Source organism: Felis catus, chromosome E3, assembly GCF_018350175.1.
Source record: "Felis catus isolate Fca126 chromosome E3, F.catus_Fca126_mat1.0, whole genome shotgun sequence".
In the NCBI taxonomy this organism is placed as follows: domain Eukaryota; kingdom Metazoa; phylum Chordata; class Mammalia; order Carnivora; family Felidae; genus Felis; species Felis catus.
The window spans coordinates 38,310,839-38,334,222 of NC_058383.1; the positions used below are offsets into that span (position 1 = coordinate 38,310,839).

General features: G+C 48.0%; 1 protein-coding gene across 6 annotated transcripts; it reads left to right on the top strand.

The window, feature by feature from the left end:
• The first annotated feature begins 29 nt into the window (after positions 1-29).
• ZNF597 (zinc finger protein 597) lies at positions 30-15,444 on the top strand. Of its 6 annotated transcripts, none has more exons than XM_045047578.1 (5): positions 30-602; positions 4,215-4,467; positions 7,526-7,622; positions 8,393-8,519; positions 10,358-15,444. In XM_045047578.1, the coding sequence occupies exons 2-5, from the start codon at positions 4,439-4,441 to the stop codon at positions 11,437-11,439; spliced, it is 1,335 nt and encodes a 444-aa protein (XP_044903513.1). In that variant the 5' UTR covers positions 30-602; positions 4,215-4,438; the 3' UTR covers positions 11,440-15,444. The 6 variants fall into 6 exon arrangements, with proteins under 6 accessions (XP_044903513.1, XP_044903514.1, XP_019676632.3 ...); XM_045047579.1 differs by having other exon boundaries at positions 30-461; XM_019821073.3 differs by lacking the exons at positions 30-602; positions 4,215-4,467 and adding an exon at positions 5,041-7,338 and having other exon boundaries at positions 10,723-10,860.
• The last annotated feature ends 7,940 nt before the right edge of the window (positions 15,445-23,384 follow it).

Here is a 23,384-nt window from a genome sequence, read left to right on the forward strand (position 1 = left end):
CACTTCCGCCTCCCGCGCCCGGCCGGCGACGCAGGCCGGAAGCCCATTGGCCACCGGCCCCCACGTGGGGGCGCCTCCGCCCGACGCGGCAGCTGCCCGAAGCCGCCGCCGCCATCTTAGGAGCTGGCAGCCTTCCCGTGAGGCCCGGCGGCCGGCGCAGGCGCAGACGAGCCGGATTCCGACCGGGGCGCCTATGAGTTGGCTGGAGTGGTGCAACGCGGGTGGGAGCCCACCGGCTCGGGCCTTTTAGGGCCGACCGAGCACCCCGCGCGCACATACCCGGGCTCCGGAGACCAGGATTGCCCTCTGCCCTGTAGTCCTGGGCTAACGCTCCCCTCGGCTGGGCTTGGGGCTCGGGCTTTTCCGCGTCGAGCCGGGGAAGCGTGGGTGACGACCCGGCCGGCGGGCGGCAGCTTCCTGCCGGGCGACACGGCCTGCAGCCAGTCCGTCTCTTCACAAAGGTTGTTGAGAACTGTCGCCGTGCCAATGGGCAGGGGTCGGTCGCACTCAAGGGACCGGAGGCTCTATATCACAAGATCGAACTCAAGTTCTATTCCTAGGGAACCCGTGCCGAGCAAAATCTTACAGTAATTTTAAGTCAGGTATTTATTCTTTGCCTTCAAGTAAAAATGGTCCACATAGCCAAAGGATGAAATAAGAAGGATGTGCTTAAAGCCAAAGGCTAAAATGATTCACCCTAAAAGAATTTAATTTATATCCAAATGAATAAACGTTATGACAAATTAAAAGTCTAAATAAAAGTAACACTATCTTAGAAAAAAGTTAAAAGCATATTCTTTTAACATTTTGAAAAGCAAAAGGTATCTAAAGTTTTAAAGGTAATTGGTATAAATAGATCAAGAGTAGTAGAACAATGCAATGTAAAACAACAAGGAATTATCCGTTGTCGACATAATATGCGTAGTGTCTGGTAGAATCTTGATTTATGTAAAGCAACCTTATATTTCCTTTTTTTTTTTTAATTTTTTTTCAACGTTTTTATTTTTTTATTTTTGGGACAGAGAGAGACAGAGCATGAACGGGGGGAGGGGCAGAGAGAGAGGGAGACACAGAATCGGAAACAGGCTCCAGGCTCTGAGCCATCAAGCCCAGAGCCCGACGCGGGGCTCGAACTCACGGACCGCGAGATCGTGACCTGGCTGAAGTCGGACGCTTAACCGACTGCGCCACCCAGGCGCCCCCTATATTTCCTTTTTTTAACGTTTATTTATTTTTGAGACAAAGCAGGAGCAGGGGAGAGGCAGAGAGAGACACAGAATCTGAGGCTCCAGGCTCTGAGCTGACAGCACAGAGCCTGAGGCCGGGCTCAAACTCACAAGCCACGAGATCATGAGATCACGACCCGTGCCAAAGTTGGATGCTTAACCCCGGCGCCCCTAAAAACACTCTCTAAACACAAATGAGAAAGTAACTATTTTCCTAAGGCTTACTATTTGCCAAACACTGTGCTAAGCTTCTAACACAGGATCTCTTTTATTCTCGGGACTAGGATACACCTATTGCTACAAGGGTTATGCAAGGTAGTTGTCCTCTGAACAAAACATTCCACCCTCCAATTGGTCCCTAGTTGGTTTAATGACTTAAGCTCGGCCCCTTCTCTCCTGGCTCAGTGATTTGGGTAGTGTGGTTATCTGTCTCCTCTAGTTCTGTTTCACCAGGAACGGTGAATCTGTCTGAGAATCCAGTCTGTTCTCCTCCCTTGGGCTGCAAGGCCTCTTCGGGTGTACTGTTTTCTCTTGCCTCCGCGTGGCTCTTTTCACCCCCTGGCCATGGATCAAGCGGAGAGATTTCTAGAGGCACTACCCTTGAGGAGAGCCAGCTACTCCTGTAGATTAGCCACATTCCAAGCCGCCAAGCACAGGCAGTACTCCAGGGAGTACATGAAGGGAAACCCTCAATTCCTGCTTCCTCTGCCCCAGAACTCTTTTCCAGCCTTGGAGATAGGAGGTAATCAGGCTTCTCTGGGCCAGAGTGAGCAGCAAAGTACCATCTACATGGGCTGGCTCTGCCCTCCCCGAGCCCTGGCTTCATCACTCTAATTTTGGAAGTAATACATACTTATTGTTCTATGAATCTCCAAGGTCAAGGTCTCTCCAGAAATCAAGGCATTTAAATTTTCACCTCTCCCCTCTGGTCCCCAGGCTGTCATCTGGCCCATAGAGGAACAAAGTTGGGTATTACTCTCTTACACCAATCCTGAGTGATACTACCTACGTAGGGCCTTATTCGCTACTCAAATGGACTAGGGTTGGGGAGGGAGATAGCAGAGGCCGGCGATCAGGTTTCCCCAGCAATACACACACATTCAGGTTATAAACAGTATTACTATTGCAACTAACAACTTTGTACAGAAACATGCACACACTGCAGATTATTCCTTTTCTTTATTGTTTTTGTTTAGAGAGAGAGAGAGAATGAGCCAGAAAGAGGGGCAGAGAGAGAGAGAGAGTGAATCCCAAGCCCACTCCATGCTCAGTGCAGAACTCGACATGTGGCTCCATCCCATGACCCTAGGATCATGACCAGAGCCAAAATGAAGAATCAAATGCTCAACTAACTGAGCCACCCAGGTGCCCCATTTTATTTCTTTAGGAAAAATTCCTAGAACATTGGTTAAAATTATTTAAGTTTATGTATTTATTTTGAGAGAGACAGAGACAGTGCAAGTGGGGAAGGGGCAGAGAGAAAGAGGGAGACAGAGAATCCCAAGCGGGCTTCACATTCACAGTGGGGCTTGAACCCACAAAACTGTTGAGATCGTGACCTGAGCTGAAACCAAGAGTCAGACGCTTAGCTGATTGAGCCACCCAGGCACCCCAAACTTATTTTTAATTGGCCACATTTCAATTTGGAAACAAACTCCTGCCAGAACAGTTTTACTGGTTTATTCTGACACCAAGCCTGAGAACGCTCCTGTCCCACACAGCATCACCAACATGGGGTATTATCATTCCTTACCTCTCTGCATCTAAGTGATCTCATTCTAATGTATATTTCTTAGTAAGTGTGATCACTTTCTCCTATTTTTATTAACCATTTATATCTCTTTATCTGATTTTCACTAATGTGTCCAACATGTGGTTTTGGTTTTGGTTTAATAGGGGGATGGGCGATCTTCTGACATAAAACATTTGTTTGAGAAGTATGCGTGCCATGCCCATGGTACATTCTCAGAAGCACAAACCGAAGGAGATATGGTGACAAGTAGGTTTCCCTCTCTCTGACTCTGAGTGCCAGGGTCTCGTTCTCCATTTATATCATCGGTGTACCCTAAGACTGGGATTACAGCTCGGATTCACAAAGACTGAGGCTGAAGCCAAATGCTGGTCCCCCTGTTCATGGTTAAGGGTCACTGGAGTACTCCTATCCCCACTCCAGACACCAATTCCTCTATAGTATTCCTGGGAAGCTACGTTGCGAATCAGAACGTTCTTGGTAAACAGGGTATACAAGGAACGGAAACAGAGTCTTAAGGGAGATCTTGTCTAGTGTAGGAATGTTTGCCCCACACGTTCAACGTTCCTTTGTCTGAGCAATGCCAGAGGGTGCCAGGCTCTTGCTGACTCTTCTTCCACTTGGTTCCACGCTGACTAGACCCCTCTGTAAATACATCCCTTTTCAGACCCTTAAATCAGAACTTGATTAACTTTCCAGGCTTTGCTTGAAGTTACTTCTTTTTTTGTATAGAAATGTGATTTCATTTCCATTTTCTCAGTGTAATTCTCAAAGTTCAGCCTTAATTCTCCTTCTTCCAAGCTCCCGGGAAACACATCACTACAGGAAGCTCTGTGTGGACTACAACAACGTATCTAATTGCTAAAGAACCAATGTATCATCATCTTATTTAAAAACCTTTTCAGGGGCGCCTGGGTGGCTCAGTTGGTTAAGCGTCCTACTCTTGGTTTCAGTTCAGGTCATGATCTCGTGGTTTCATGAGTTTGGGCCCCATGTTGTGCTCTGTGCTGGCAGCACAGAGCCCGCTTGGGATTCTCTCTCTCCCTGCCCCTCGCCACTTGCGCGGTCTCTGTCTCTCTCAAAATAAATACATAAACTTAAAAAAAAAACCTTTTCAACTATAAAGCTCATACTTTCTGAGCACTTCTATTATGCTCAGGTGTTGTATGACATAGTATCTCATTTAATTGTCCTAATAATGACATGAGGTAGTTATGCTCATTGTTCCTATTTTGCAGCGATGGAAACTGAGGCCTCGAGAGGTTAAATAAGGAATCCAAGATGTTAGAGCTGTTAAGGTGTTGGGAGCAATTTCAACCCACACCGCCCAACTCCAGACTCCTGCCTTAACTGCCATGCTAATTTTGGAAGAAATGCACACCCACTGGAATAAGAAAAATATAGAAGAGCATAAAGAGGAAAAAATTACCCTTGGCTCACCAACCCAAGATGAACACTCAAAATGTGCACGTGTCCTTACTGCTCTCTTCGGTATGTTTTTAATAATGACATTGTCTTACATATAGTTTTGTATCCTGTTTTTATTTTATTTTTTATTTTTATTTTATTTTTGGGAGAGAGAGAGCACGAGTGGGAAAGGGGCAGAGAGAGAGGGAGACACAGAATCTGAAGCAGGCTCCAGGCTCTGCACTATTGGCACAAAGCCTGACGCAGGACTCGAACTCACAGACGGTGAGATCATGACCTGAGCTGAAATTGGACGCTTAACCGCCTGAGCCACCCAGGCGCCCCTGTATCCCTATTTTCAAAAAAATGTTTATTTATTGGGACACCTGGGTGGCTCAGTCGGTTGAGCATTTTGACTTCGGCTCAGGTCATAATCTCATGGTTCGTGAGTTTAAGCCCCACATTGGTCTTGCTGCCATCAGCTCAGAGTCTGCTTCGGATCCTCTGTCCCCCTCTCTCTGCCCCTACCCTGCTTGTGCTCTACCAAAAAAAAATTTTTTTTATGTTTATTTATTTAATGGGGGGTGGGAGGCTCACGAGCAAGGGAGGGGCAGAGAGAGAAAGGGAGAGAGAGAATCCCAAGCAGGCTCTGCACTGTCAGTGCAGAGCCAAACACGGGGCTCAATCCATGAACCGTGACATCATGACCTGAGCTGAAATCAAGAGTCCGACACTTAAGCCACTGAGCCACAGAGCTGCCCCGCAAGCTTTCAAGCTCCCTTCTTGATCTACTTGCATAGTTCTGGTAGTTAGAAGGTCTAGGGAAGATTTTGTTTCCTCTCCCATTTCAGAGGTAGCCCTCTCTCTCTGGTTATTCATTGAGTTAATACCACAATTTCACTTCTGGTCATTGGAAACTGTGCTTATATCTTTGTAATGAGACCCAAGTTCAAAGGAAAGGGCCAGGAGAGCCTCTTACTCTTGGTGAAAGGGCCAGAAATCAAAATCAAGAGAATGTGAGCCCCGAATGAGATATCCCTGATATAAGAATAGCGTTAAATAAAAGCCCAAAGGAAGAGGGGGAAAGACGACTGCTCGAGCACTACCGTGATTCTATGATGAATGTGCTTTGAGTCTAGACCTCCGCGTACCAGGCTGTCAGCTGTTCTTGCACATCTCTGCCTTGACTCCGTCTGGCGAGTAGCTGAGTTTGTCCTTCTCATTCTTCCACCTCTGCTTTCGCAACCTTTCTCCTTCCTCCCGGGACCCCCAGATACCTCTTTTGTAACCCATTCCCAGAAGGCCTAGCTCTTTGCTGTCCACAGATGTCATTTGTGGCGGACGCTCTTAGTTATCTATTCGACATCTGTTCTACTGCTTTCTCTTTCTTTTCCAACGGAGCCATGATTTTGTGAGGGTCAAAGGCCAGGGGAAGGTGGGTCCTTCCACCAGTGCTAGGCGGTGAACCACGGTTGATCAAAATCAATTACGGTAGCTATAGTCTTTTTGCTCTTGAGAATGACTGGTTTAGGATGGGTAGGTACTTGGTACACTGCACATCCGCATGTATTATGTGGATTCCATTGTCACCTCCGCCAACATGCCAAGAATGGCAGAGGAGAAACATGGAGGCATTGGGACCTTGGTGTCACCGAGAAACTGGATTAACCAACCTTTACCTGCCCTACTTTTGAACATAGTTTTCTTGGGTTTTCTGTTACTTGCAACTGAAACCATACTAGCTGATATTCCTCCCATTCCCACTAGTTACTTTGTCAATTCCAATGACACTGTTCCGGTAACCATGCAACCATTTCTTGAGGAACCCTTCAGCTACACGCACATGCTTGGCACCAGAGTAAGAAAGCATACTGAGACTTATCCAGAATTTTCTATTACTTATTATCTCAATTGTTTTTTCACCTTTGTATATCGACACCTTTGTAATCCGACAACTTACTGGAAACCACTCTCTGAGGAGAAGCATCCGGAGCTCTTTGAAGCTGAGAAAAGCAAAGTTGTAATATTAACCAAGGTAACCCAAGCAATTAGTGGCAAAGCGTGGGAAGGAGCTCAATTTTAAATTCCAAATCCCTACACCACGGCACCCAGTCCGTCAAGTGTAAACTATGTGGCGATGGGGCCGGACGAATGTGAGGTATTAGGAGGTATACGTGTCTCACGCACGAAGCAAGCCTATTGCTCTATTCCCGCTTGAGCTTCGCTGTGGCTGAGCTTGATCTGGCTCAGCTGGGCTGCAGCCACAGGTCACGAGAAAACATCGCATGCGAGACTAGTAACCGGCCGAAGCTGATCTGAACTTTGTCCACGCAGAAGACACCCCTTTTCATTCCACCGCCCCACAGTCCGTCCCAGATACAGCGGACTTTATTGCACAGGCCGAGACTAGGACGTGCACTCCTGGCCACTCCCTCACCTCACCCCGTCCGCACCGACGTTTCGGATCCACAGGGGACACTGCCGCTCGAACCCACATTTCAGGGCCGACAGTCTTTCGGGTTCTAGAGTCTCCCGGTCTTGCTTTCTTTATTCCCTGAAACGTTACGTCGCTCTGGGATCACCCTATCTCTTCACACCCTACCTATTCACTTACCTGCCTGCAGGTAAGCGGGCAGGAGCTCACCCCGGAGACTCAGGAAGCGGATCCGGAAATACTTGCTTCGAGAGATGGATGAAAAACCACATTTCCCAGCACGCTCCGTGAGAGAGCGGTCCTCCCTTAGCGGGCTCGATTGGTCAACACACGAGAAGGACTGCCCCTTCGGAGGCAGCGATGGCCAATCACAGGGCAGAGTTTCGAAAACGCAAGGGGGCGTGCCGTTTCCGGAGGCTTTCCCGGCAGCTCCCACGTAAAGGAGCGTGGGAATCTAGCAGTGCCTCGGGCTCTAGGTCTGGAGAGTCAGTGGGGCGTCGGCCTCTGCTCCTTCTCTCCAGGTACGGGAGATTGTCTAGGATCGTTAGTCTCTCAGCGGTAGGTGGCACCTGGCCGGCCCGGGATCGGCCCCTCCGAGGCTGAGCCACGAAGAGCGGTCGGCTCAGGTTTTAAACGGGTTGGAAAAGCGAGGGAGCCCTGGGAGTGCAGGCGATTGGCCCCTCTGGGGGTTATTCTCTCTCCTCCCAGATCTGTCCCGAAGTCAGTGTGTCGACTTGAGGAAGGCATTCCCCTCCCCCACCCCCACCCCGAGATGGAGTCCACGCTCCCGACAACCGGGGCCCAGGTAAGACTAGGTCCCTTCTCGGGGTCCCCGTTCCTCTCGATCCTTTCCAGCCTCTACCTGTCCTTCTTTGGAAGAGGGTTAGGAACGCCCCTTTCTGTGGGAGGGCTCCTCATCCCCCAAAAGCCCTTTGACCAAGCTGTCTTTGTTCCTAGACCAGGCGCTTGGGAGAAATGGCTCCTCAAAATCTTTCTGAACCACCAACTGGGAGCAGGGCCCATTGGTGAAGGCTATGAGTATCTCAAAGTGTCTTCCTGGAATGTTGCTCCAACTGAAGATTTCTAGGGTCACCCCACATCTTTTGAATAAATACAAAAACAAACAAACAAACACAACAAACAAAACCCCAGGTGATTCTTAATCACATCGAGGCTCTATTGGTTTATAACACTGGTAAACTGAACGAAGGAGGACAAGGCCTGGATGTGATTCTAAAGAGAGCTTAGCAGTGAGTGTCATGTGGAAGAAGGAGAGAGACTAGCAAGGAGTAGAAGTCTCTTCTAGAACTTCTCACAGTTCACCGTCTTGGTCCTTATACCACTGCCTCAAAAATTATGTCTATTTTCACTCCTTTGCGATTTACACCACTCTTCCCCTCCTTTCCCCCCCCCCCCCCTTAGAACCCATTTATACATCATCCTCAGCACTCAGGAACCTTTGATACCAAGCCCGTTTCTTCCTTGGTCTGATGTTTCTAGCTTTTCCCCACCTACACTGAGTGAGGGGTGGCCTTGGGGCCTTTTGTCCTGAGATGGGCTCTAATGTTGTTTCAGGGACCGATGCTGTTTGAGGATCTGGCTGTGTTTTTTTCTCAAGAGGAGTGTGTGTGTCTGCACTCTGTCCAGAGGTCCCTCAGCAGAGACACTACACAGGAGTGTTTCGAGGAGATGGCCTTGATGGGTAAGGCAGTTATTTTTCCTGCATTTTGGAACTTTGGTCAATTCTAGGAGCAGGATTTCATGTCTCGTTGACATGTTGGTATGGGGCAGTGGGACCTATCTGGGTGATCTATGTGGATATGATAAGAATTTGCATGACAGAACTTTGCGGTTTTCAAAGGATGAGTTGATCTCTTAAGACAGAAAATCCAATCTAGTACAGTGACTATGGTTTTGCATGAAACCTGGCAGTACCTACTAATCTTCCCAAATATTTGTTATAGTCAGTTCACAGTTTTACTTGCAAAACCTCATGAGTGTAGGTTACTATCATTTGTTAAAGATTCAAAATTAATTTACTCTTAAAGGGGTGCTATTCCTTTTTCACCTAAGGGGAACTGTATGCAGAAATGTTCCCATGCCAGAGTGGTGTTTGTCTCTGACTAGGATTGACTCTTAGAACTATATTGTATCAGAGTTACAGGTATTCTAACATTCTTTCTATTTTTACCATCTGTGTCATTTCTAGATCTGTTTCTGTTAATTGATTGTGCTCCTACTTATGGGTCATAGTTTTCTGCTTCTTTATCTGTCTAATAATTTTTGTTTGGATGCTGGACATTGTCAGTTTCATGTTGTTGGATGTTGGCTTTTGTTGTAATTTTTAAAGTATTTTTGGACTTTGCATTTAAGTTATTTGAGATCAGTGTGATCCTTTCAGGGCTTGCTTTTTGCTTTGTTGGGGTGTATTCAGAGCAGCCTTTAGTCTAGGGCTGATCTGACCTGCTGCTCAGGCAGTCTTTCTGAGGATACTGCCCAATGCCTTGTGTGTTCCACTTTGGCTGGTGGGGAACATGAACTATTGAACTATAGTGTGAACTATGAAGCTTGTTCTATCCCTTTTTGATGATTCTTTTTCCAGTCTGGGGTAGTTTTCTCACATGCACTTAAAGACTAATACTCAGCCAAAGTCTTAAGGGGACCCTATCTAGATGCCCAGAGCTCTGCCTGGGCACCTGTCTCGTCCCCAGTATTTTGCTGTCAAATCCTAGCCATCTTGGCATCCCTGAATTTGGTCTCCTCGAGTCAGTAAAACCATTGGGTATCATTTGAATTCCTACACTGCACTGCAACCCAGAAACCCTTTCTGGGCAGGGCACTGGGGCAATCATAGGGTTGTTTCTCCAGAAGGACAGACTCTTTTTGTATTGACATGTTGGCTTTATAAATTAAGAATATTTGGACAGATGTTAAAAAGGAATGCGTTTTGGCAGGCCCAAGGTTTGTTAGCCATCCGAGGAGCGAGACTGGTTCTTATTTGGCTGCTGCATGCATGGCAGCTCTACATTGATCTTTCCTCGGGGAGAGGTAAAGAAATTTTGAAGAACTCTCCTAGTGACAATAAAACTATTTGTAATAAGCACAGTGTTTCTCTGCTAGGTAGAAAAATCCTTACTTGCTCTCTCTTTTTCTCTCTTCAATATGAACCCCAGTCTCTCTTCCAGTTGTGGTTGCTCAGCTGTCACTTGAGATCGCATAAATGATGAAAAGTTCTGGAGACATAGGAGACTAACTGGAAACCCCCTGTAGGCAGTGTGTACCAAGAGTGCCCTTAGTTCCTATCCCACTGGACCCTGACTTAGTTATAGCTCTTTTCTCCTTCCACCCCTCACAGGCTCACCTACCACCAGATCCTTGGGGAAGCCAGTAGAGCCTGCTGGCCTGATTTTGTACAGTGTATCAGTGTCTGGGTTCTAGGATAAGCCGTCTACAGTTTCTCGGTCCTCTGTGTAACTAGCTTCTTTCCCAGTACCACCTGAGGGTGCTGTCTGTTTTGCTTTCTTTTGTTTTTATCTGCAGGAGGGAAAGGCAAGACTGAGATTACTCAGCAGTTAAATCTAGACTCTATGGGAGTTGAGGAACTGGCCCCAGAAAACTCCTCCATTGCTGTGCCCCTTGTCTATTACCCAGAAAAATCTTCTGAGACTGGAGGTGGAGACCCTGAAAGGAAGGTATCAGGTGGAACTCCTGCTTGCAAGAAAAGGTTCATAAGCCTATTAGTTACCATCGAAAACCATACCCCATTAATAGACCCACCTCAATGTCTAGAAACTACAGCACTTTCTGAAATTCTTGAATTTTCTGGGGAAGAAGCCAAAAATTTGTATAAGTGTCCTGAATGTGACCAAAGCTTCAGTGATAATTCATACCTTGTTTTGCATCAGAGAACTCATTCAGGAGAGAAGAAGTATAAACGTGGTGACTGTGGGAAGATTTTCAATCACAGAGCTAACCTGAGGACACACAGGAGAAGCCACGCTGGTGAGAAGCCTTATAAGTGTGCTGAGTGCGGCAGCAGCTTCCGCCAGCACTCACATCTGTCTCGGCACATGAATAGCCACGTAAAGGAGACGCCCCACACATGTGGCATCTGTGGGAGAGGTCCTTTGTGGCCCCCAGGGTTGGCACAGCATCAGAAAACCCACGCTGCCAAAAAAGCCTATGAATGTACCGACTGTTGTAAAGGTTTCGGTCAGAAGACAAATCTTGCTTTGCGTGAGGAAACGCACACGTCAGCCACCCAGTACCCGTGCACTCAGTGTGTGCAGTGCTTTGGACAGCCCTCACACTCTGTCCTCCCCGAGCAGGGCCACGAGGACGACTGTGAGGACGACGCCGAACACTGCAGTGACTGCAGAGAAAATTTGCCTTTGTTCTCAAAATTCAAACCCTTAAAATGTCCCGAGTGCGCAGTGACCTTCCTCCGTGTCTCTGAGCTTATTTCCCATCAGAGTGTTCACAGAGGGGAAAAGCCCCATAAATGTAAAACATGTACAAAGAGCTTTATTTTGGACTCAGAGCTCGCATGCCACCAGAAGAGCCACACAGGGGAGGAGCCTTTTAAACGTACCACGTGTGGGAAAAAGTTTCAGGTTGAATAGACATCTCGTTACTCATCAGCAAACCCATAAGAAAACCACCATGTAAATACCAGTTTGCATTCCTACTCTCTTTTTCTGTATCTGTACTGAAAACCAGGGAGGAGTTGTCCTTTATATGCCAGACGCGTGACACGCATTCCGTGCCCTGCACCCCAACCTTGCTTTGGGCACTGTGATTTCCACTTTATAACCGAGGAAGCATAATCTTTGTCACAGCCAGTGAATGAAGCCAGGATTCAGTAACTCACTCACTGTTCAGATACCATTAGGATGAGCCAGATAATGATACAGAACTTTTTTTAAATTCAGTTTTCATTAAACTGAAAGTTTTGCTGTAGTTGTTTTAATTTTGTTACATGGTTTGTAAGTTAACTTCTGGAAGGAGAAGAATTTTGTTTTATTTTTTGCCAGTTCTGCAGATCTCCTATCTAGGAAAGTAATGCATCTCTGTGTTACGCTTTTTTTGAGTATAACTATCTGAATGTAACATTTGTTCTGAGAGCTGATATTTCACTTGCTAGTTTCTGAAGTGGTTTGGAAGCTTGTATTTCTGGTGTGGAAAGTTCCCAAATAGGTGGACAGGTTGGTGTTACGATGCCGATTAGTATCTTTGGAGTTCCCATTCTGAGATCTGATGCCACTGGCCTTTCTGACTCATTTGCAAGGCGTTTTGACAGTCTGACTGTAGCCCTTTCTGGTGCCTGGACTTGAGTGAAAGTTACTTGCTTCCCTCTGAAAGGATTTACCTCTAAGTCTCTACCAAAGCACATTACCTGCCTTTCTATGAGTAATAGTAACTGGTGTTTAGTGAACCTGGTATATTATCTAATTTAATCTGCAGGATAAATCTGACAGAGAAAGGGCTATCCTTGTTTCATAAATGAGGAAACTGAAGCCCACAGAGGGTAAAGTCAAAGTCAGTACGTTGCCCAAGGCGAAAATAGCAATGTACTGAAGCCGGCATTTGACCTTGGGTCCCTCTGACGGTAAAGGTTGTGCATTCTTCAATATTGTTGTGTGTTGGCTTTGTGTTGGGGCCGCAAGCCACCAGGGAGGCCGAGCTGGGTGGATGAGAGCGGTCATCATGGAGGCTACCCCGTGCACATGCATCCTAGAACCCCTCCACTGCCCTGTGCTTTCTCCCAAGCCTGACTTACATGTATGGTTACAAAGCAAAAGAAAGATTCCCCAAGACTTCCAGTTCAAATTCCCATCCCTGTGACCAGATCAGAGACTGCAGACTCTACAGAGTACCGCCCTTACGGTTTTAGTTGGGTTTTGGTTTAAAAAACAAAATGCCCTCTTCATCTCCAAAGAAAAATACGTACAGAAAACGCTTAAGAGTTTCACCAAACTACCTGACACCACGTAAGTCTTTAGATACTGCCGTTACATATAAATATTGGAGCAAGATACTCTTAAATGGGTTGGTCATTCATGTTAAAGAATCAGGGAATCTTGTAAAGATACATTCATACACGATTTCTCTTTAAAGAAAAACTGTGTACCTATCAGCAAAGCTGTTTTTAAATGGACTTTCGATCAGGATGTGAGAATGGTCTTACTCTACTTAAACAGTATAGAAGTATGGCATTGACTAAAATGGGGTTGTCACTGGGAAACCGCGTGAGCAATAGTGCGCCTCTTTAGGCAAGTAGTACTTGGAAGATGTGGTTTTCCTACAGGACAGCAGGTTGAGAACTGAATATACAAAATGATGGAGGCTGCTGCTCTAAGCTCTTAACACTGTGCAGAGGCAAGAAACTATTCCTGGGGAGTAAGGGAAATGGAGACCCCAACCCAGCTCACTCCTAACTCCCTTTTTGTTGGTCTTGTTTCTTGTTTGCAGCTCCACAGTTGAGACCCTGTGATCTGAATGTCAGGGTCACGTTTGACTCTCTGTTTTGGATGTCTCCACTCAATACGAGACACCAGTCTGCTGGGGCTTTCGGATCTTAAATTAAAAAGTGAAGTTATCTGTAGGGTTTTCTTCAGCAAGTCTCTGGGGAGCTTAGAATTGTGTAGAAAGATGGTCTCTAGTTGGATTTCTTATCAGCCAACTTTGGGATGTACTTTGCTAAACACCAGAAAGTAATATCTGCCAGCTCCCCTGCTTCCGCCTTTGGTGGGAGCATTATCACGTATTAGGGGCTCTCCTGTTTCAGCCGAATGAACAGGGTTGCAGGGTGGGGAATGAAACTGGGAAAGAAGCCCCTGCTTGCAGAGTTGCTGCAGAAAGAAGTAGGGAAGGCTACCTTAGAAGGCACTTGTGCAGAATGGGGCTGACATAAGACATGGAAGCTGTCATCCTTTCCTTTGCTCCTAAGACAGTATGGGGGAGGGTGAGCCTTTATGCTGTAAGTGCTGTTCTGCACCTCACTGTGGGAAGTCACCTTTCCAGATGAGGCTTCCTTCACAATTAAATTCAGGTTTTACATTTTTGTTTATTCTCTAGATTTTGTAAGATTATGTCAAGCCTCCATAATTGATAAGAAAAATAGCATTTTTATAAAGACATTAACATACACAGAAGTGTAATTAAAATGACTTTGTGGTGTAGTAACCATTGCTAACGACCAGTATGCAGGAAAAAAAAAAAAAAAGAAAAACCAGTTTGAGTGTCAGTTACTGTGAAAGAGGCATATTTTCAATTGTTGCCTTATTGTGCATTTGCACGTAAACGCACTTCCTGGATGTAATTCAAGCTGCTCTGAGCCCAAAGAGTTGGAAGAAAGGTTGAGTTCACCAAGGAAATCCATGCTGTTTTTATGATGATGGCTTTTTTACCCTTCTGTTTACAGTGTCAACTGATGGAGATAGATTTTGCAGTTTGTCATGAAGTCAGAGATATTAGCCAACTATGTTAGTATTGACAAATACTGGATAAAATGATATATGCAGGAGTTTATCGTTAGGAGTGGTTGGTTCGCTACCTTTTGCAGCGTGGATGTTGACATACTATGCAGGGTGAGAACTGTGTACGAAGAAATTGACTTTTGCACAAATTTGATTTCTGTTGATGGGTAAAAAAAAAAATGTGTATCAAACATGTCTTTAATGTGATTGCCTGAATATCATGGCGCATTAACAGCCATCATTGCTACAGACAGCATTATTCCAGTAGAATTCAGATGTCCAGTTTATATTTTATAACTAAAGAAATGGTGGAATTTAGTTGTTAATCCCAAAGGAGTTGGACTCAAAATAGTTCTGTTTAGAGCTTCGTTACAGTAGTTAATAGGCTATTCACATCTCCCCATTTAACACAGAAAATGACTAACCCAGTATAAAGGGAGTTACAACTAAAAACAAGTTACATTTCACAGTAAATGGTGTTTTGAGTCTTTGACTTCTGAGATTCCATGTAATTACGTGGCATTGTTCTGATGACTGCAGCGTGTTATACGGTCTAATACCCCAGATTTTGCTTAATCTGCCAGTACTGCACATGTGTACAAAGTAGATTATAGTTTATCTAAATAGTCTATTTTGAATTGTTCATTAAACTTGTTGTCTTTATAGGATTTCAGTAGTAAAGTGTTTTTGCTTTGGCCATCTGTTTAAAAAGTAAAAGTAGCTAAATGGTCTTATTTGAAGTATGCGTACTCATCTGTTTTGTTTTGTAGACTGAGAGAACTAATATCAGGATGATCACTACCCATGTTTTCACCGCCCATCTGACTACAAGTTTTTTGTCTTTTAGTTTTCAACATCCCTCCTTGCATTAACACTCTCGGGGGCGGGGGTGGGGGGGGTGGAAGGGTGGAGGTAGTATAACATATACGTACATTTGTATAACCCTGAGAAAATGCTGCAATCTCTAGTTCCTCTGAATACCTCAGAAGTATGTTTGTTGTGTGCACTTGTACTGTCTAATGTTTTGATTTTACAGATTTTGGTATATTCTCATCACTCTTAGCTCCAGAATGCACGCTGTCACTAGGCTGTGATTGTCTATCTGACACGCGATTTGGCATCTAATAAATGCTATTCTTGATGATGCAATGAAGTGAACTTTTTCTTTTACACTGCAGTGGTTTTACATGGCAGCGAATTTTGAAAACTGGCGGGATTGTGGTTTGGAGTGTGAACGAGTGACTTCGAGCCACGTAATAATGGAGGTAAAAATCGCAAAGAAAAATTCCAGCGCGAACCGTGGGACCGCCCTGGACTTCTATGTCCCCTCCCGCCGCGGCGGTCCGGAGTCCGGCACCTCCGACCGCGCAACCAGGGGAGTGCCCTCGTGCTGCCCGCCCAGCGCCGGGGGTACGAGCCGCCCTCGCGCGGTTCGGCTCCCAGGGCCTCTGCGCGTTCAAGGAGCGCAGGCCGGCGGGAATGCCAGCGAGATGAGACGCGCTAGAGCGGCCCGCCGGGCTGGGAACAGGAAGTCGCGCGCTCACTTCCGGTGCCCTCTTCGGGTGGCGCGGCTGCGCGCTCCCGGGGCGGCCGTGGCGCGAGTTGTGGCGGTTATCAGGCGGCTGTCCTGACCCACCCCCGTCACTCGCCGCGGGGCGGTCTTCGCAGAAATTGGGCCGCGGCCCGGGAGAGTTTGCTACGGGTCCCTCAGGTCTTGCCCTCCGCGCCACGGGTGTGACTGTCTGGGACCGAACGATTCTCTGCCCCGCGACTCTAGGCACCAACCGCCCCAAGGGCAGGAGCCGGTGCTACCTCCCCGGCCCGAGCCCTGCTTTGACAGTGCGAAACCGCGGGCACGCCTTGCTCGCGGGCCTTTGGCTTGTAGAAAGGGACGCTTTGTGCTTCTCTCTAGACCCGGCGCCAGTCTCCGTCTGCCTTCTGTGTGCCCCGCAGCCGAATTCTAACGTGCTTCTGTTACTTAGAGTATCCTGGGCTCACCTGACTACAGGGTCCCCCCGCCGCCAAGCGAGCTTCGCCACTCCTATGACTGCGAAGACGTCGCTTTATGTGTAGCCCAGATTTCTTTTCTCCCTGCGCTCCAGATCCCTATATTCACGTGTCTCTGAGACATCTTCCTTTGGAGGTCTCCGACACATCAAAGCACATGCCTTACCCTGAACTCAGGCTTTTTAGTCCTTGATCTGTTCGCCTCCAGTATGTGGCGCCACACACACACAATTGCTCACGCTACCAACACACTCCCTTTCTCCACTCGCGCATTCCATCATCAAGTTCTGGGGATTCTACCTCAGAATTGTCTCTCAGACCTGACTGATTCTCTGTGTTTCCACTGGCTCCACCTTTAACTACTGGCTGAGGTCGACGGAAATAGCCCTCTGACCTCTCACATCACTGGGTCTCTGCCAGCACAGCCAACACCTCCGATCATGTCACCATCCAACTTGACATCTAGGTCCACTGGCTTCTCATCGTCCTTAGGGTAACATCCAAAATAGTCAATGCAACCTTCCTAACCATTACTGCCCTGCCAACTCCAGCCACTTTCTTTATTCTCTCTCTCTCTCTCTCTCTCTCTCTCTCTCTCTCTCTCTCTCTCTCTCCAATTGCACTTTCAGTTCAAATACACCACACTCTTTACTTCTTAAGAATTGTTAACACACTTTTTCTTTTAGCAGTAACCACCCCCCCATCCCTACCTACCATCACCAAATTGAATAGTAATTATAAAACGGATGTTTTAATGTCTGTGGGGGCAGGGACCAGACACATGGCAAGTGCTTAAAATTGTGCATAAAGAAGGACATTTCTGTGGCTCTGTTACTTTTACACTGTTGATAACAGCTACAAGACTGACTGGAAGAAAGTGGTGTTGTCAGTTCCGGTAGGTAGGAGGTTTAACAGGGGCCGAGAAAAGCTGTAAGGAATTAGCAAAAAGCTTGACTAAGCTAGTTCTCAGGATAAAATGTTAAAGATGTTCTATTGCCTGGCAAGAATAATTCAGCAAAGATGCACAACACATTTGAAGGAAGTGTGGTAAATGTGGTTTGAATTTCAAATAGAATTGTGTTCTGCACAAACAGAGAGGGAAACACAAAAGAATTGGGTCTGTGTCCTACTGCCTTGAACCTTTCGGGACTAAAGCCTTGGTGATTAAAATAGCTCAGATCACAGGCACAGAGGGATCCGGCTGATAACATTTCATTTCCTGTACCGTTCCCATCCTGGAAGAGCCCCTGAGTTGGGGAGGAGTAAGCACCCAAGTCGGCAGGCAGAATGGTCCTACACTTGCAGGCTAGACTGCCCAGGAAATTACCAGAAGGGGAACTGCTGTCACCCTGACAACCCTGGAACAAAAAGGAACTTGGCCAGCAGTTCCACATTCCTCTTAGAAGTTAAGTTTCACTTGACTGGACTGGCTCATGAGCCCATCCCTGGACCAACCACTGTGGCTGGGAGGATGGAGCACACTGGCTAGGCCTGGTTCTCATGCACTCTCCTGGAGCTGTGGTTGGGGTCAGCCCCACCAGTAGCCCATGTCCAAAGTGGGAGAGAAGAGGTGACTCCAAAGGATACCAGGATACTGTAGGAAGAAGAGAGGCTGGGGGCTGGGGTCAAAAATAACAGGCAAGTCAGAGTAGACAGGCAATTGGAGTAGTGATGAAAACGGCCAACATTAACCAAAAAGACTCGTTCGGTGCTAAGCACTTTTCCTAGATTATCTCACCATTGTTATGTACATTTTCCGCATGTAGAAAACAGGGCCGGATTGTAGGGTGTGTTACGAAGTAGGAGGAGACAGGAAGGAATTCTCAGGCTCCTTGTGGAAGGCTGGAAGGTGTGCTGTTAAAGCCCAGCTACCTATGATTGGTGCAAAATTCAGAAAAAGATTCTCAATCTCCTCGAAGGGCCAGAGAATAATCATGAAGTCTACCTTAAAGTACACTTAAACGTGTGTAACGGTTAAGGGAGATGTTTGAGGTATCTAAGGAATCAATGCCATCAAATGACAGCAGGAGAAAGCTGGGAGAACCTGACCTTCCTCTCTCAGGTAGAGCCTTCCCCAGTCACTTCCCATCACGTGATTCCTGCTCAGTTTGTTTTGTTTGTTTGTTTGTTTTTTCTAAGTAGTTATAGTTGCAGTTTTACATTTGTTGGTGCAATTACTTGATTCATGTCTGTTTCCACCAATACACTGGGCTTTCTAAGACCGCAGATGGTCTGGGTTCACAACAGTACTTCCAGCACCTCGTGATGCCTGGCGTGTAGAAGGCATTCAATAAGGATTTGTCACAAGAGTGAAGGAGCCTCCAAGACAGTCCTTTAGCTTGAGGCTAACAGTCGGCCCCACGCAAGCACGCGCGTTATGCCTCCCGTCGTGCGCTGGAGGCGGAGCCGTCTGGAACTACATTTCCCAGAGGGCTCCGCAGCGGCCGGCCCCGGGAACGGACGACGTACGTCCTGTCGGGGTGCCCCCCGCCCCCATTCTCGCCCACTTATGCCGAGGTTGCCAGTGGCAGCTGGGTCCGGCTGGGAAGTGTCGACCGGGGTCGCTCGGCGAAAGGAGCCTGCCCGGGCGTCCTAGGGGGCGCTGGGGAAACACCCCTTACGCCAGGCAAATCCCTGGCCCCGCAGAGAAGACACCGCTCCCGGCTCCCCGCTCCGTCTTCTGCGCCACCGCGGGCGAAGGGCCCCCGGTGCCGTGGTGAGGACGGAGGGACGGGGCGGGGCTCGGCGTGACCTGCTTTGTGGGTGCAGATTAGGACAGGGGAGTGCAGTGGCGTGAGAGAGCAGGGCCTGGAGTAGGCAGGGGTCCTGGAAACGAGGAGGAGGGGGTGGCCTCCAGACAGATTCAGGAGGCAAAAGTAACGATTTCGTGGGGTGAGAGCAGAGAGGCAGAGAGGACTTGGAAGTTTCTGGGTTGGGAGACTGGGTGGCCGGCAGCTTTGTGGAGAGAAGACGTCTTGCCTCCTCTCGAATCTACAGTTTTTCTAAACTTTCTAGGGAGACAGGTTAATCACAAGTGTGACAGCGCAGCTGTGGTAAACGCTTCAGAGAAGAGGTGTGTCAAGCTACGAGAGGGATTTCACCAGGCCAGGAAGCTGAGGGAGGACTCTTCTGAGAGCTCAACAGTGACGTGGGAGTTTAGTGGCTGGAAACCTCTGGAAAGGGCACAGGGCGGTGGGCGGCTGTCTCCAATGGAGAACCTCAGGCAGGCCTCTGATATGTCGGCTGACTCCCTGTATAGCAAGCTTTTCCTGCTCCAGAGAAACACAGCCAGAAACTGGAGAACCCAGATGCCTGACCACACCCTGCAGAGAGACAAGGTGTGACGTTTCCAGGTCCAGTCCCACCTGGTATGAGACTGTCCCTGGAGCCATGAGATGGCTGCAAACTTGAGTGCCCTGGACCTCCCCGTCCCCTAGAACTAGAAAGCCTCCTGATAAAAGATGCCACGTGGGGGTGGGAATCTCACCTGCAGACCCATGATCTTGGTCCCCAAACACTGTTGTCACTGTTGGTCCTGAAACTCTGCCACGAGGAGGTGGCTGGGCCAGGGAGGCTCTTGGTCACCGTTGGGGATTGTGCCATCAGTGGCTAAGGCCAGAGATGCCTCCCAAGGAGCGGATCCTTAAGCTACTGGAGTGCTCGTAACCGTCCTGTCCAAGAGACCCACGTTAGGTTCAGCATGAGCACCCAGAGGGTGACAAGAGGTGGTAATCCTGAGGGAGGATTTGCAGAGCGAGCCTAGGAAGCCAGGATGCTGGGTGGGAAGGGCCAGAAGAAGCCTAGAGAGGCTCTCCTGTGATGGCTGATAAGCTCCTCTCCTTGGTGGGGGCGGGGGGTACCCTGAACAGATGTTACCCCTCTGCTTCCTCTTCCCCCCAGAGGTCCTGTCCAAGGCTTCCAACAAGAATCTGCAACATTGAGTTCTGGGGGGGGGGGGGGTCACCTTTACTTTGCCAGAACCACACTTTCCAGGTATAGAAGGACAGCTTGGAGGAGAACTGAAAACTAGACAGCATTTTGTCTAAGCACCTGATTTTCTCACAAGGAAACTGAGGTGTAGGCCTGTTAGAGCTCAGTAACTGGTAGCTGAACACTGGAAACGGAACCAGGGTCTTCAGGCTCTTGGCTCAGTGCCTTTTCCATGGTCCCGAGCCATCTCCTGGTCAAGTTGTGCTGCAGCAGCATTGCTAGCTGTGTGATCAGCTAACTCCTCGTGAAAAAGGAACTTGTGTGTCTCTCAGAAAGGTATTTGTGAACACACTAAAAACGAATGGAACTGTATCTACTTTAAAAGGATGTCGCAACATGGTGAATGCCCTAAAAACCACTGAGCTGTATATACTTTAAAAGGATGAATTTTATAGTATTTGAATTGTATCGCAATGTAAAAAATAACCTTCGTAGTAAAGAAGTTGAAATATGTATTTTAAAGCTGTAATATATGTTTAAATGTAGTACAGAAAATAACATATCAGAGACATGAAAATGATTTATGTGACCAGCTTATTTATGTGCAGACCTGATGGCAAAGCTGCTTTTGTCTTTTCTGTGCAAAATAGTAGAGTATCTTGTAAGATGAACTGTTAAATCTCTTAGCATTTGCAATAATCTGTGTGAGTTAGAATTTGCTCAACACTGTAAATCAAAGTGAAAATCAAATAAGCTGGATGTTAATATAAGAATGCAGTTCCCAACAAGATAAATAAACCATAGAAAGGTGGGTGTCCTGGTTAGGCGCTATTTCTTTCCACAGAACTCACCTGTTGCAAAGGGAACAGAGGTCCCACAGTTTCACAGAACAGCGTGGGAGGGTTCTCGCTGGGGCGTGGGGGTAGAGTCTGGCCCTGAGTGGAAAATCCAGATGAAAAGGGGAGCAAGTGTACATCGGCCTTGGGAGGGGCACTTCCCACTCAGCACCTCAGCCCACTCAGGGTGAGTAGTCCTCTGGGACAGAACTAGACACCCGTCCCCTCCGCCTGCCTCACGAGGTCCCTTACTGTAGGAGCAAACTTCTCTGTCAGAGAACTTCCTTCTCAGCTCCGATTTCTTCCTGAGGGCAGGTATCTCATTCCGCTGTCATTGTGACCTCTGATTCCTTCACATCCTGGATCGGACAGCACTCTTGTGCCCTCTTCTAGAACAGAACCCCTTTCCCAGGGAAGTATCTGCTTGGTGCCGTATATGCCTCAGAAGTGAGCATACAGGGGCGTGCTCTCCCGAGGTGTCTCTATCCTTCACCCTGAAAACAGCATCCCTGGTGGGCTCCTCCCCCGCATTAGAAGAGTTCAGATGAACAGATGGTTACCAAGCCTTCGTGTGGGGCACTTGAGAGGCTACGGCATGATCCCTCATCCCTGGTCCCCCTCATCGGCCCATCCCTCTCCAGGGTATTCACGGAAGCAACCAGGACTCCAGGGGCAAAGACCTGCATAGCTCGAAATCCAGCATCTTAGAACCGAAGAGCACTGGAGGCATACCACTTGGGTCCTGTCGTTTAAACCTTACCGAGCCAAAGAAACACATTTCAAAGCGAACCCAGAGCCACGACTGGATGTAGGTGTGTCCAAAGCCAAAGTTTATGCACACTTGGTGCTGTGGTCTGAATGTCTGAGGCCCTCCCAAAGTCTGTATGTTGAAATCTGAACCCCCAAATACAACGGTATTAGGACGTGGGGACTTTGGGAGGTTCGGAGGTTCTGAGGTTCATGAGGGTGGAGCCTCATGAACAGGATTATTGTCCTAAAAGAATCCCCAGAGAGCTCCCTGGCCCCTTCCACCACGTGAGGACACACTGAGGGGAGGGCCGACTGCGAACCAGGAAGAGGGCGATCACTGGAACACGACCTGCAGGTGAGGGCACCCACATCTCCATCCTCCAGCCTCCAGGACAGGGAGAGGTAATGTCTGTTGTGTGTAAGCCACGGGGTCTGGTACTTGGTTGCAGCATCCTGAACAGACCAAAACACGGCTACACCCAAGGGTCTCCCGTCACGCCTTTCTTAAAGTTTTCCAAAAGGTAAGGAAAGTGCTTTAAAACTCCTCCTGCGAGCACTGTCTTTGGCCTGAACATCCACGTGCCCCATGAACCACGCTTCTCTCCAGCGTCCCTTCCTGGGCTCTGCCATTTCCTGAGACCGTGTCACTCTCTGAATCCATCAACTCAGCCCTCCCCTGCCCCCACTGGTGAACACACGGCTCCTGTCCTGTCCCAGACAAAGCTGAGTCCCAGTACAGGTGTCCTCCCCAATACACACCACCCCCAGACATGACATCACTCCTCCCAGTGGGACACGAGTAGCCCCAAATTTTCAACATTCGCTTCGGATGTTCGAAAGGTGCTTAAAGCCGCTCCTGTTGGGGACACCCTCCCTCTGCCACCCCAGTCTCTCTCCTTGCCCCTAACCCTGGGCTCCGCCTTCAGAGCAAGCCCTTCCCTAGACCTCGGCCCCATTCCTGCATGCGGGCACTCCGGGAACACTACTGCGGGTGGCCTCTCGCACGAGGCTCCGTGGCCCAGTGGCAAACTTTTCATTGGATTTCTGAGAAAGAAGTATTTACAAAAAATAAGGAACACATTATTCACGATAGCCAAAAGGTGGAAACAACCCCAGTGTCACCTGACGGGTGAGTGGATACACAAAGTGTGGTCTCTCCATACGGTGGAATATCACTCAGCCTTTAAAAGGAAGGACGTTCTGACAGCTGCCGTGACATGGATGAACTCTGAGGACACTGCACTCAGTGAAAGAAGCCGGTCGCGAAAGGACAAATACTGTGTGAGTTCACTTACATTAGGTCCCCAGAACAGACAAATTCCCAGAGGCACAAAGCAGGAGGGCGGGTGCGGAGGGAGGGGGAATGGAGACTGGGTGTTTAATGGGGACAGAGTTTCGGGTGTGGGAAGACGAAGTAGTTCTGGGAGGGGTGGCGGTAAGGGCTGCAGGACGGCGTGAACGCGCTAAATGCCACGGGATCGTACCATCGCAAATGGTAAACCTGTGTAAATTTTCTGTATATTTCACCATAATGAAATAAATTGAAAAGACAAAGAGCAGCATGAA